Source organism: Anomaloglossus baeobatrachus, chromosome 3 (assembly GCF_048569485.1).
Source record: "Anomaloglossus baeobatrachus isolate aAnoBae1 chromosome 3, aAnoBae1.hap1, whole genome shotgun sequence".
Classification (NCBI taxonomy): Eukaryota; Metazoa; Chordata; class Amphibia; order Anura; family Aromobatidae; genus Anomaloglossus; species Anomaloglossus baeobatrachus.
In genome coordinates this window covers 77,866,008-77,879,647 of record NC_134355.1, presented here as the reverse complement: position 1 = coordinate 77,879,647, position 13,640 = coordinate 77,866,008, and the positions used below count along the sequence as shown (strand labels likewise).

The following is a 13,640-nucleotide window of genomic DNA, read 5'->3' as shown; positions in this document are numbered from 1 at the left end:
CGTCTTTTTTGCAGACTGAGTGTCATCCAAGTGCTTTTTTAATTGGTAGTGGAGTTTGCTGAGCTCTCATCAAGGCTCTTACACTCCGCTTACAGGGAAGATCATGGCGATCACATTTACCATGTCTGATTGTCACAATCACACCGCTTGCTCTGATGATTAAGGGATAGACAAAGCTTATACATTAGTAGGTGCATGCACGGTCAGGTGGGCCGCAGAGCTTAGACATGGACCTGAACTGTCAGTCAAAGAGGAGCAATCAGAGAGTTGGAGCGCCTGTGGAGCGGTGCGTTCCTCAGCGGAAAAGGCGAGAACACACTTTTAATAGACTTTTAGCAGGAGAAGGAGCCACTACAATATAATTCTAGAATAATAAATCTTATGTGACAGATCTCATCTACATCTGAAAAGGATAATCCAAGGACATGACAGTTATTACGTTACCTGTGATTTGGTGCCATCAGCAGAAAGGACAAGGATTTCTATAACTGTATCTCCAACCGCGAGAGAGACAGGTCTGGAGTCCTCATTTCCATTCACCGTCACCTTCATCTGACTGTCTGGGATTAGGGGCTTCATGATAACACTGCTGTGGAAATATGGTACGGCACCTGGATGGGAAACAAAACAGGAAGACTCAAGACATCATAAAATAACAGCGGGCCAAATGAATGACAAATGACTAGATATATAAAGTATCTGTGATAAGTGAGCAAATGTTGTACTGATATCTGCTCCAATTTTTGGGCAGAGACTAACAACATTCAGCTGGAGAGTGTCTGGAAAGCCACAGGGCGGACATCTTTGTCACTTGCACAAGCAGTTTATTAGACGTTATATATCACTGGAGAGAAGTGATCCTGGCTAGAAAAGGAGATCCCATCCTGAAATCATGACCATTGCCATCTCTCATTTAATTTTTACTAACAAAAATTTGTAAAAATGTACCAGTCATCTCAGTTCAGTTTACTATATAAGCAGTCATGTGTGGACATGAAGAGCAGCGCAGTTTTTATCCATTATATGATTTGTTTCTGTTGCATTTTTCATTAGCTTTCCCCTCTGCACACTTTAGTTTTTAGTTGTCCCTGAGCTAGTGGGTGGAGACTTGCTGCAATGATGTCTCCTGCTTTTATTGATTTAACTTATGTCTGTTGTGCTCACAGTGACTTATAATTGATGGACAGTGAGAGCAGAGCAGGGTGTCTTTACATCTCCTACAGCTACAGGAGTAAAGGGCCATTTACATGCTGTGACATCGCTAACGATATATCGTCGGGGTCACGGTGTTTGTGACGCACGTCCGGCGCCGTTAGCGACATCGCAGCGTGTAACAGGCTGGCGCGACCTTAAACGATCGCAAAAGAGGCAAAAATAGTTTGTCTGTGAGAGGTCGTTTATTTATGAAAAATCGTTGTCTGGTCAGTAGCGATGTTGTTCCTTGTTCCTGCAGCATCACTCATCACTATGTGTGACACCGCAGGAACGAGGAACATCTCCTTACCTCCGTCCACCGGCAATGAGGAAGGAAGGAGGTGTGCGTCATGTTCCAGCCACTCATCTCTGCCCCTCCTTAGCTATTGGACGGCTGCTATGTGACGTCGCTGTGATGCCGCACGAACTTCCCCCTTAGAGAGGAGGCGGTTTGCCGGACACAGCGACGTCTCAGGGCACGTAAGTCCGTGTGACGTGTGTTAGCGATGTTGTACGCCACGGGCAGCGATTTGCCCGTGACGCACAACCGACGGGGGCGGGTACGCTCGCTAGCGATATCGGTATCGATATCGCAGCGTGTAAGGTACCCTTTACATGTTCTGAGTTATGGTGGGGGTGTGTCCTTTATCTCCTGTGTGTTGCTGCTTTCTTATGATTGGTCAACATCATATAGTAAGAAGAAGTAGATGTCATAAGTGAAGAATCTGTGATAACACCTTCTTAACAGTAATTAACTCATTAGGTGCTAAACAATTTGATTGCAAATATCCTGCAATTGAGAGGCAAAATGAAAAAAAAAAAAAACAAGAAAAACCCAAAGCAAAACATTTCATTCTGCAGGCCCTATTAAATTGTCCACCAGTTCAACATGAAAAATTTGGTGAAGGAATCCTCTTTAATTGATTAGTGAAAAAGAAGCATATTTGTTACAAAATATCTTATATTTGCTTGTACTATTGCCTTATTTTATTGAAATGCCAGTGACCATGTAAGGTACCAAAAAGGAGACAAAAAGGAGACAAAAAGAAGAGAGCATGACTGCACAATCAGTTTGTGGGTCACACATTGGTCTATTGGTGTAGATTAAAACAAATATGTAGAATTTTAATTAAGAGTTTTTGACGTTTTCTTTATAAAGACAATAATTTCTAAAAGGTTTTGCCTAAAACCCTGCTTTTTACTAAAAAAACCCCCTAAAAACAAGGTTCCTATATACTAAAGAACTGTGTACCTCTAGTTAGATGCTATCTTTATGGAGAAGGTAGGAGATGTAAAAGCTGATAAAAAAAATGTTGTGTCGTCCTAATCAAATTAAACATCCTATAGAGAGAACATAATTGTAAAATGAAACCCGCAGGAGGCTTATTAATAATAGCAAATGTCAACATTACCAGCTGACGAGAGCGAAAGAATATCGGCAATGAGTGGGTGAAATCATTAATATATAATGCTCTGCAGGACGCTCTGCGGGATGCTGCAAAATGTGGATCATACACAATTTCCACGTGCCGAAATATATTTAATGCTGCTCCAATATACAGTACCTTGCGAAAGTATTCAGCCCCCTTGAATTTTTCAACCTTTTCCCACATTTCAGGCTTCAAACATAAAGATATAAAAAAAAAATTTTTATGGTGAAGAATCAACAACAAGTGGGACACAATTCTGAAGGTGAACGATATTTATTGCTTATTTTAAATTTTTGTAAAAAATAAAAAACTGAAAAATGGGGCGTGCAATATTATTCATCCCCTTTACTTTCAGTGCAGCAAACTCACTCCAGAAGTTCATTGAGGATCTCTGAATGATCCAATGTTATCCTAAATGACTGATGATGATAAATATAATCCACCTGTGTGTAATCTAGTCTCCGTATAAATGCACTGCTCTGTGATAGTCTCAGTTAGTGATGGGCAGTCCGGCTCTTTTTGGTGATCAGGTTCCCATGGCTCCGCTCACCAAAAAGAGCCGGATCTTTCAGCTCGTTCTCGGCTCCTTATTAAATATGTGTTCACCCCAGGTGAACACATATTTAAGATTATAGTAACGCCGCCAAAGCCCTGCCCACCCATGGCTAAACCCCGCCCACTTACAAGCGGCCAATTAGATTGCTGAGTAGGCGGAGTTTAGCCACGGGTGGGCGGGGTTTTGACGGCGAAAAGAGCTGTTTAGATATTTTAGTGGCTCACACAAGTGATCCGGCTCCTGTCGTTCACAGCAGGGAGCCAGATCTTTGTGTCGGATCGTTCGTGACCGACACATCACTAGTCTCAGTGTTCTGTTTAAAGCACAGAGAGCATCATGAAGACCAAGGAACACAACAGGCAGGTCCGTGATACTAGAACCAAAAGGGGCCCAGTGGCCAAGGCACCAATAAATGAGGTGAAGGGGGAGACCACTGGTAAAATAAAGACCAAAAACAAATTCTTAGTGAAATACAAAACTATTTTAATGAATTATACATGACATAAGGACAGACAGTAGTGGCGAATAGGATCTTAAAATCGCCAGACACAAAATTGCACAAACACCACCTGCAGATGTAGTAGAGCTGCTAGATGTGAGAGGGTTAATGTAAAAAAACCCCAAAGAACCAGAGGATGGGGAGATCATGTAGTAAATAATAAACTAATAATGGTCACCCACATGTTACTCTCCCTATATGTGCCAAGGGAACATGTCACTAAATGAGCATATAAGAGTAAATACCTTGAGACATGTTGGAAGTGCTAGCAGACCGGGCAGGTGGCGGTGGGCGGAGCCTCGACGCGCGTTTCACAGGGCGTGGCTTTGTCACTGCACAAATCTGGCCTTTATGGAAGAGAGGCAAGAAGAAAGCCATTTCTCAAAAGATATCCATCAAAAGTGTCATTTAAAGTTTGCCACGAGGCACCTGGGGGACACACCAAACATGTGGAAGAAGGTGCTCTGGTCAGATGAAACCAAAATCAAACTTTTTGGGCACAATGCCAAACGATATGTTTGGTGTAAAAGCAACACAGCTCATCACCCTGAACACACCATCCCCACTGTCAAACATGGTGGTGGCAGCATCATGGTTTGGGCCTGCTTTGCTTCAGCAGGGACAGGGAAGATGGTTAAAATTGATGGGAAGATGGATGGATCCAAATACAGGACCATTCTTAAAGAAAACCTTTTGGAGTCTGCAAAAGACCTGAGACTGGGACAGAGATTTGTCTTTCAACAAGACAATGATCCAAAACATAAAGCAAAATCTACAATGGAATGGTTCACAAATAAACGTATCCAGGTGTTAAAATGGCCAAGTCACAGTCCAGACCTGAATCCAATCGAGAATCTGTGGAAAGAGCTGAAAACTGCTGTTCACAAACGCTCTCCATCCAACCTCACTCAGCTCCAGCTGTTTGCAAAGGAAGAATGGGCAAGAATTTCAGTCACTTGATGTGCAAAACTGATAGAGACATGCCCCAAGCGACTTGCAGCTGTAATCACAGCAAAAGGTGGCGCTACAAAGTATTAACTTAAAGGGGACGAATAATATTGTACGTTCCAATTTTATTTTTTACAAAAATTTAAAATAAGCAATAAATTTCGTTCACTTTCACAATTGTGTCCAACTTGTTGATTCTTCACCATAAAATTTAAATTTTTTTCTTTATGTTTGAAGCCTGAAATGTGGGAAAAGGTTGGAAAATTCAAGGGGGCCGAATACTTTTGCAAGGCACTGTACATGAAATGGGCAAGTAAAGTAAAAATAAAGCCCTAAAAGTGATACACTAGATTGGGAATCTTTGCTATATGCTGTACAGCTGCTCTCAATGGAGGCATCATTACTAATGTGATTGCAACTGAACAGGAAATACATTTTGCACATTTAAAAGCCAACTGCACCCACTGGAGACTTCTATTAGGCTGGGTTCAGATGGCCATATGCAGCAGCAATGATATTTGGGAATAGGGGGGCATGTCACCGATTAGCGATTTTGAACGTTTTTGCAACGATTCAAAATCTCTCATAGGTGTCACACGCAACGACATCGCTAAAGCGGCCGGATGTGCGTCACCAATTCCGTGACCCCAACAAGATCGCTTTAGCGATCTTATAGCGTGTAAAGCGGCCTTTAGGCCAGAGAATATAGTGAATATATTAGCCATAACAATAAAGTGGTGAAATGAAAAAAAAATGCTGGAGTGGTTCTTTAAAAGCAGGTGTCGGCTGCATAACACAGGTGTGGGCTCAGCTACGGCAGATGTCGGAAAGTGCAGTAATCATCATGGCATTAGTTCCATAGGGAAATCATTGATGAAAAGTTCTCTTTACGCTTAGTATACAAGTTACCGTATATGTATGGCAGTTACTGTAAGAAATCAAATGGGATTCTAATATCAAGATGGAAAAAGCATAAATAACTAATACAAGACTTAACAGGTCTAAGATAGTAAACAGAAGTACATGAATACTCGAAGACATCTGGAGCAAATGACGGGACCAGATCCAGATCCTCGGACAGACCGATTCCTTCAAGGAAAGCATAACTTGCAGATAATTTAGTGATTTCTAAAACATATTTCTTGGCAGTTCCGTCTTCAGCCGTTACTTCTACCACCACAGGGTTAAGACCGTCTTTCAGAGTCACAATCCTCGAACCATTGCCTCCCTGAAAGTGAGCGGACAAAGCAGAAAACAAAAAGTGAGTTATTAAGAAACCGCTGCGCCATTTTTACGATCTGTAAATATGGCGCGATACCACATAGAATAATAAGTCTGGCATCATCGTAGCTATTGCATCAACATAGTCTGCATTGGCCGTCATTAAAAAACCCCTCTGTGAAGAACTCTCCTTTTCTTTATTCTTCACAATTGGTGTATGCTTACCAACTTAGTTTTTAGCTAAGGTTGGGTCCTTATTGACACATATAAATTGTTGGGGAATGAAAGATTTAAATTTGTAGATTGTTTGGGGGTTTTTGCCACTCATCAGTGAAGAGAAAGATGCTGGTTAGTTGGGTGAGAGGCCTTTGGTGAAGTTCTTTGGAAGTAAAGCTTGTCTTTGAGGAGTGTGTCAAGCTGGCTTAAGGAAACTTAGGGTATGTGCGCACGTTGCTTTTTACCTGCTTTTTTGCTGCTTTTTTTTCTGCGCTGTTTAATGCCAAAATGGATGTGTTCTTCTATTCAAGCAAAGTCTATGGGAATTTGTGTTTCTTGTTCACACTATTGTTGTTCAAAATGCTGCCTTTTTGTGGCAGAACTTTGGTCAAAAACTCAGCTTTGCAGTGCAAAACCCAAATGGCAAAAACAATTGACATGTTGCTTCTTTGAAAAGCTGAGTTTTTGACCAAAGTTCTGCCACAAAAAGGCAGCATTTTGAACAACATAGTGTGAACAAGAAACCCAAATTCCCATAGACTTTGCTTGAATAGAAGAACACATCCATTTTGGCATTAAACAGCGCAGAAGAAAAAGCAGCAAAAAAGCAGGTAAAAAGCAGGTAAAAAGCAACGTGCGCACATACCCTTATAGGCCAAGTAATATTCTTGGGAACAAACTGGCCCTATTTCAGGAGGAATAACGCTGGCTCTCTATTTGTTTGGCTAAATACTGTAAACCCAGGTCATGTGTCAGGACTTATTATATGGTTGACAATAATTTCTAGCGTGGCTACGTTCAATACATGGTACTAGGAGCTTTCATCCCCTTAGAAGAAGGATTATTTGCAAATCTTTTGTCTCAGACATCATTGCCTGGCTTCTAATTATTATTATTATTATTTATTATTATAGCGCCATTTATTCCATGGCGCTTTACAAGTGAAAGAGGGTATACGTACAACAATCATTAACAGTACAAAACAGACTGGTACAGGAGGAGAGAGGACCCTGCCCGCGAGGGCTCACAGTCTACAGGGAATGGGTGATGGTACAATAGGTGAGGACAGAGCTGGTTGCGCAGTGGTCTACTGGACTGAGGGCTATTGTAGGTTGTAGGCTTGTTGGAAGAGATGGGTCTTGAGGTTCCTCTTGAAGCTTTCCACGGTAGGGGAGAGTCTGATATGCTGAGGTAGAGCATTCCAGAGTATCCCAAACCCGCGGACGGATAGAGGGTGAAATAAGTATTGAACTCGTCACCAATTTTCTAAGTAAATACATTTCTAAAGATGCTATTGGCATGAGTTTCTCACCAGATATCGGTAACAACACAACCAATCCCCACAGGCAAAGAAATCAAACCATAGATGTCCATAAATTTAGTGATGTGTAATAATAATAATGAGAACTGACAAAGGGAAAAAGTATTGAAAATGCATACTGAAATATAATTAAAGGGAACCCATCACCAGAATTTTCGCTATTAAACTAAAAGAATCCCCTTCTGCAGCTCCTGGGCTGCATTCTAGAAAGGTTCATCTTGCTACTGGCCCTCCTTTAAGACTTTCAGAATAACAACTTTATAAAATATTACCTTTTGCTATGCAGTGCTCCTGAAGTCTCGCGCATGCGCAGTGGCACTATCATGGGACTGAGCACTGTTTTCAAATCGTGAGCGCCGGTGAGGTTATTGCGCAGGCGTGAGATAATGGGCGGGTGCTTGGATCATGCTGCTGATGACAATGTCATCACCAGCGTCATCCAAGTAGCCGCGATAGTGCCACTGCGCATGCGCGAGACTTCAGGAGCACTGGGTAACATGAGGGCGGCGGCCTCATCTATGTAAATGAACACTGGGGGACGGCGAACAGCGACAGGAGGAGGGATAATGGACGAAATACAGCCCGCCCACCGGGCCAGCAAACCTCATTACCATAGCAAAAGGTAATATTTTATAAAGTTGTTATTTAGGTCTGAAAGGGGGGCCAGTAGCAAGATGAACCTTTATAGAATGCAGCCCAGAAGCTTCAGAAGGGGATTCTTTTAGTTTTATAGGGAAAATTCTGGTGACAGGTTCCCTTTAATATCTTGTATAAAAGCTTTAATTGGTGATGACAGCTTCAAAACACCTCCTGTATGGAGAAACTAGTGGCATGCATTGCTAAGGTGTGATTTTGGCCCTATATTCCACACAAACACTTTTCATATCTTGATCCCATGCGCTCCTTCTATGATCCCTGAGCTTTAGTTCCTTCCATACAATTTCTAATGGATTCAGGTCTGGGCCATTCTAACAGCTTTGTTTTCTTTCTCTGAGAGCAATTGAGAGTTTCCTTGGCTGTGTGTTTGGGATTGTTGTCTTGCTGAAATGTCCACCCTCATTTCTTCTTCATCATTCTGGTAGATGGCAGCAGATTTTTTTATCAAGAATGTCTCAGTACACTAGTCCATTATTTCTTTCTTCAATCATATGAAATTTGTATATGCTGAAAAACAGCCCCACACCACGATATTCCCACCTGCATTCTTCCCTGTTGGTTTGGTGTTTTTGGGGTGATATGCCTTTGGCCTCCAAAAATGGTGAGTATTATGGCATCCAAAAAGTTGAATTTTGGGCTCATCTGACCAGACTATATTCTCACAGTATTTCACAGGCTTGTCGAAATTTTGTTTAGAAAACTTTAAATGCCTTGAACCTGCTTTTTGTTCAGAACTGGAGTCTTGTGTGGTGAGCGTGCATACAGGTGAAAGTCTCTAAAGCATACTCTAGAGTCTAGAAGCTTCTTGGTTGTTCCATAATATTTTGAATCACTGAAGCCAGGATCATTGGAGGTAGTGTTATACTGTTTAGACTGCTTGTATTTGGTAATAATAAGATTTCTGATCTGCTTAGACAGCATTATTGTCTTTACCATTATAAAAAGGTGAAGAAGGAAACTGGCTCTTCAGCCATTAATGCCACCCTCCACAGGATAGTTAAAGTCATGTGAGCATTGAAATGATAAGAACAAAGGCTCTGCTCCCTGTCCCCTGCACAGTATTTGCTGGTTATATACAGTACAGACCAAACGTTTGGACACACCTTCTCATCTCTACAACCACTGTTAAGAGGAGACTTTGTGCAGCAGCCTTCATGGTAAAATAGCTGCTAGGAAACCACTGCTAAGGACAGGCAACAAGCAGAACAGACTTGTTTGGGCTAAAGAACACAAGGAATGGACATTAGACCAGTGGAAATCTGTGCTTTAATCTGATGAGTCCAAATTTGAGATCTTTGGATCCAACCACCATGTCTTTGTAGAAAAGGTGAACGGATGGACTCTACATGGCTGGTTCCCACAGTGAAGCATGGAGGAGGAGGTGTGATGGTGTGGGGGTGCTTTGCTGGTGACACTATTGGGGATTTATTCAAAATTGAAGGCATACAGAACCAGCATGGCTACCACAGCATCTTGCAGCGGCGTGCTATTCCATCCGGTTTGCGTTTAGTTGGACCATTATTTATTTTTCAACAGGACAATGACCCCAAACACACCTCCAGGCTGTGTAAGGGCTATTTGACTAAGAAGGAGAGTGATGGGGTGCTTCGCCAGATGACCTGGTCTCCACAGTCACCAGACCTGAACCCAATCGAGATGGTTTGGGGTGAGCTGGACCGCAGAGTGAAGGCAAAAGAGCCAAAAGTGCTAAGCATCTCTGGGAACTCCTTCAAGACTGTTGGAAAACCATTTCCGGTGACTACCTCTTGAAGCTCATCAAGAGAATGACAAGAGTGTGCAAAGTAGTAATCAAAGCAAAAGGTGGCTACTTTGAAAAACTTAGAATATAAGACAGATTTTCAGTTGTTTCACACTTTTTTAAGCATTTCATTCCACATGTTTTAATTCATAGTTTTGATGCCTTCAATGTGAATCCACAATTTTCAGAGTCCTGAAAATAAAGAAAACTCTTTGAATGAGAAGGTGTGCCCAAATTTTTGGTCTGTACTGTATGTGTGATCTGGTTATTCTTCATTCCTTCCCCATCACTGTCACGGGATATGTACTGACAGAACAGGAGCTCCTAAGCTGGCCTTCAGAATCAATACTCTGCGCTGTCCCTTATCTCGGAGGTAGGCTTGATGGTAGCCAGGTCCGACGCCCCAGCGTGACCCTCACTCTTGTCTGGGCCCTGATCTTACACCCCCCACCTTGGGAGTGGGCCAAAAACCCAGTAACAAAACCCCACAGAAACGCCACAAACAAGGGAGAATGAAACCTTGTACACACTGCACTCATACACAAAGGAGGGACAGTATGTGTACAGGGGAATAAAGAAATGGGTAGGGAATACACTGACAACAAGGGAACATTCACACCACGCAGAACAGTAATTGTTACTCACCATGAGCTGAAAAACCCTGAGACCGGGATCGCTGAAGCTATCTTCAGTGATCTCCTATAAAGCCTTGTGCCCACAGGAGATTGTACCTGCGGACTTTTCTGTAGGTATTTCCACAGGTTCACGCAGCAACTCCCTGGAATCCACAGCTATCCATTGCTGCGGAATTTCTGCGGAATTGTTGTGGTAAACCTGTGGAAACAGTGCAGATTTTGTGTGGAATTACTGCGAAGTTCCCGCCCTCTATCTCCATAGTGGAGGAGTGAAAATTCCGCATATATTTCCGCATGAATAAAGAACATGCAGTTACGTGCGGCTGCGGAAAATCTACAGCATTTTCCACAGCCGCAAATACCGCAGCATTGATACAGCACTCCCCATATCCCATAGGATAAAATGGGGAGCGTCTGCACTTGCGTAAACCCGCGGATTTATCTGAAAAATCTAGAAAATCCGCGGGTTTCCCGTGGCAAAATCCACGGTTACTTTCTCCAGTGGGCACATGGCCTAAGGCCAGAGTCACACTTGTGAGTGTCTCGCGTGTAACTTGCGCGAGTCTCTCATTGAATCACCCGGCACGGACTCGCACTCTCCTGACAGGAGCGGGTCAGTTGCATGTATGTCTATGCAGCTCAGACGCTCCTGTCAGGAGAGTGCGAGTCCGTGCCGGGTGATTCAGTGAGAGACTCACACGCGTTACACATGAGACACTCGCAAGTGTGACTCTGGCCTTACACTCCCCAGCCTTAAATAGGAAGAGACCAGCTGTGGATCATGATGAGCAGCCTGGCTCTCAGAAGAGCTGCACACTGCTCCAAAAAGAATTAACTCCTGCATGACTGGGAGCAGTGAAACAACTCAGCCGACGCCCAGCAAAGCTGAGCCCTTAAGATAGACTACAATGTGAACAGAGTCCGACACCGTAGTAGTAATCAGCGTGTGTAGACCCAGACAGCCCATGACCGTCACACAAAGAAAGCCGGTTCTGACAATCTCTGCTCTACGCTTTGGTTATAGTGGTAAATAGTGTATAATATTTGCACAATGGAGAGGAGGAATAATAAATATGTTTTATTCAGATCTTCATCAATTGCTGGCTGCAGAATGTAAGAATCCATCAGTAAACTTGTTGTGATCGGGAATTTGTAACTTTTATGCCTATTTTTATTTGAGGTTCTCATGATCACATAGGGGTCAGCCATCTAATGCTGTTTGGGGTCATAAATCAGCCAAGAGGTCAGTGAAAGGCAGATAGAAGAGTTGTAAACTGTCCATCAGAACATTTCTTTGTTAACTCATTGTGCAACATACAATAAGCAGTGCAACACAGAGACAGATCTCTTCACCTGTTCTTGTGTGCAATATATAACACTTCATCAGACAGAGCACGTCCAGGACACAGTGTAAATTCACTGACGGTGCTATACAAGACACCCCCCAAAAAAGGGACACAGTCTCCACATTCACTGGGAAATAAGAGTGTGAAATGCAATAAACCCTCCTGTGGACTCACCAGCACCGTGCAGGTAGCGCCTGTGTCGCTGGTCCATGCGTCCACGCTGACCTGTGCCACCTGGCTGGGCACTCTCGCCCGGTATCGCGTCATGTCTGGTGTGAACGGCGGCTCTAGATTTACTCCAGATACAGACAGTTTCTCCAGGTCACAGTTATTCATATCTGCGTCTTCTTCTGCAACGTTGTAGTTCTGCAAATGACAATTTTAACAGATTAATGCCGTTAACCAAGACCCCGTTTTGCTTTTTAGGCTCAGTTCACATCTCCTGAAGCCAAGGCTGAATGTGTATATTATCCCCGTGTGCCAAAAAAGTGGTAAAATATAGTCCCCCTAATTCCACATGAGTCCCATACACTTTATTATCAGTGTAGAGATGTTTAGCCTTCAGCAGAAGGAAACATATACTGCATGGTTCTATAGTGCTGGCCTATACAGTGCAGTATGTAGGGTGTGTACATCGGGAAATACTCCCAACATATACCTCCAACAGAAATAAAAGAGTAGATGTGAATATTATTCATTTATTTTACTCTCTTATATAGCGCTATTAATTCCACAGCGCTTTACAGTCGTGATCATCACTGTCCCCATTGGGGCTCACAATCTACATTCCCTATCAGTATGTCTTTGGATAAAACCTTAATTATATGTCCCTACCTTAAGGGCTACTTCTCACATAGTGAGATCGCTGCTGAGTCACGGTTTTTGTGACACACCAGTGACCTCATTAGCGATCTCTCTGTGTGGGACACTGAGCAGCGATCTGGCCCCTGCTGTGAAATCGCTGCTCGTTACACACAGTGCTGCTTCATTTTTTGGACGTTGCTCTCCCGCTGTGAAGCACACATCGCTGTGTTTGACAGCGAGAGACCAACAATCTGAACGTGCAGGGAGCAGGGAGCCGGCTTCTGACAGCCTGCGGTAAGCTGTAACCAAGGTAAATATCGGGTAACCAAGCGAAGGGCTCTGCTTGGTTACCCGATATTTACCTTGGTTACTAGCGTCCGCCGCTCTCAGGCTGCCAGTGCCGGCTGCCTGCTCCCTGCACACGTAGCCAGAGTACACATGGGGTAAATAAGCAAAGCGGTTTGCTTATTAACCCGATGTGTACTCTGGCTACGTGTGCAGGGAGCCAGCGCTAAGCGGTGTGCGCCAGTAACCAAGGTAAATATCGGGTAACCAAGCGCTTGGTTACCCGAAATTTACCTTAGTTACCAAGTGCAGCATCGCTTGCACTTATCGCTGGGGGCTGGTCACTGGTGAGATCTGCCTGATTGACAGCTCACCAGCGACCATGTAGCGACGCACCAGCGATCCTGACCAGGTCAGATCGCTGGTGGGATCGCTGGAGCGTCGCTAAAGTGTGACGGTACCCTAAGGCTTTGTGCGCACGTTGCGTAAATTCATGCACTTACGCTGCGTTTAGCACCGCAGCGTAAATGCATGCGTCCTGCGTCCCCAGCACAATCTATGAAGATTGTGCATAATCCATCTGCACGTTGCTTGTTTGATCGCAGCGATTTGGATGCCAAAATTTTGACCCAAATCCGTGCGTTCAAAAAAGCAACATGTCAATTATTCCGTGCGCTTTGGATGCAGCTCCCACTCTGTCTATGATGGGGGCTGCATCCAGAGCGCATTAAATAGGGATTTATTCTACTGAAAAACTGCATCCATTAAG

General features: G+C 43.5%; 1 protein-coding gene across 1 annotated transcript in view; it reads right to left on the bottom strand.

The window, feature by feature from the left end:
- Nucleotides 1-13,640, bottom strand: part of LOC142297175 (uncharacterized) — a 143,270-nt gene that overhangs the window by 125,986 nt on the left and 3,644 nt on the right. The window contains exons 2-4 of the mRNA XM_075341444.1: nt 11,957-12,148; nt 5,651-5,855; nt 445-611 (exon numbers count right to left, since the gene is read on the bottom strand). Of these exons, the coding sequence (XP_075197559.1) occupies nt 445-611; nt 5,651-5,855; nt 11,957-12,118 (534 nt within the window). The 5' untranslated portion in view covers nt 12,119-12,148. The remainder of the gene's footprint in view (nt 1-444; nt 612-5,650; nt 5,856-11,956; nt 12,149-13,640) is intronic.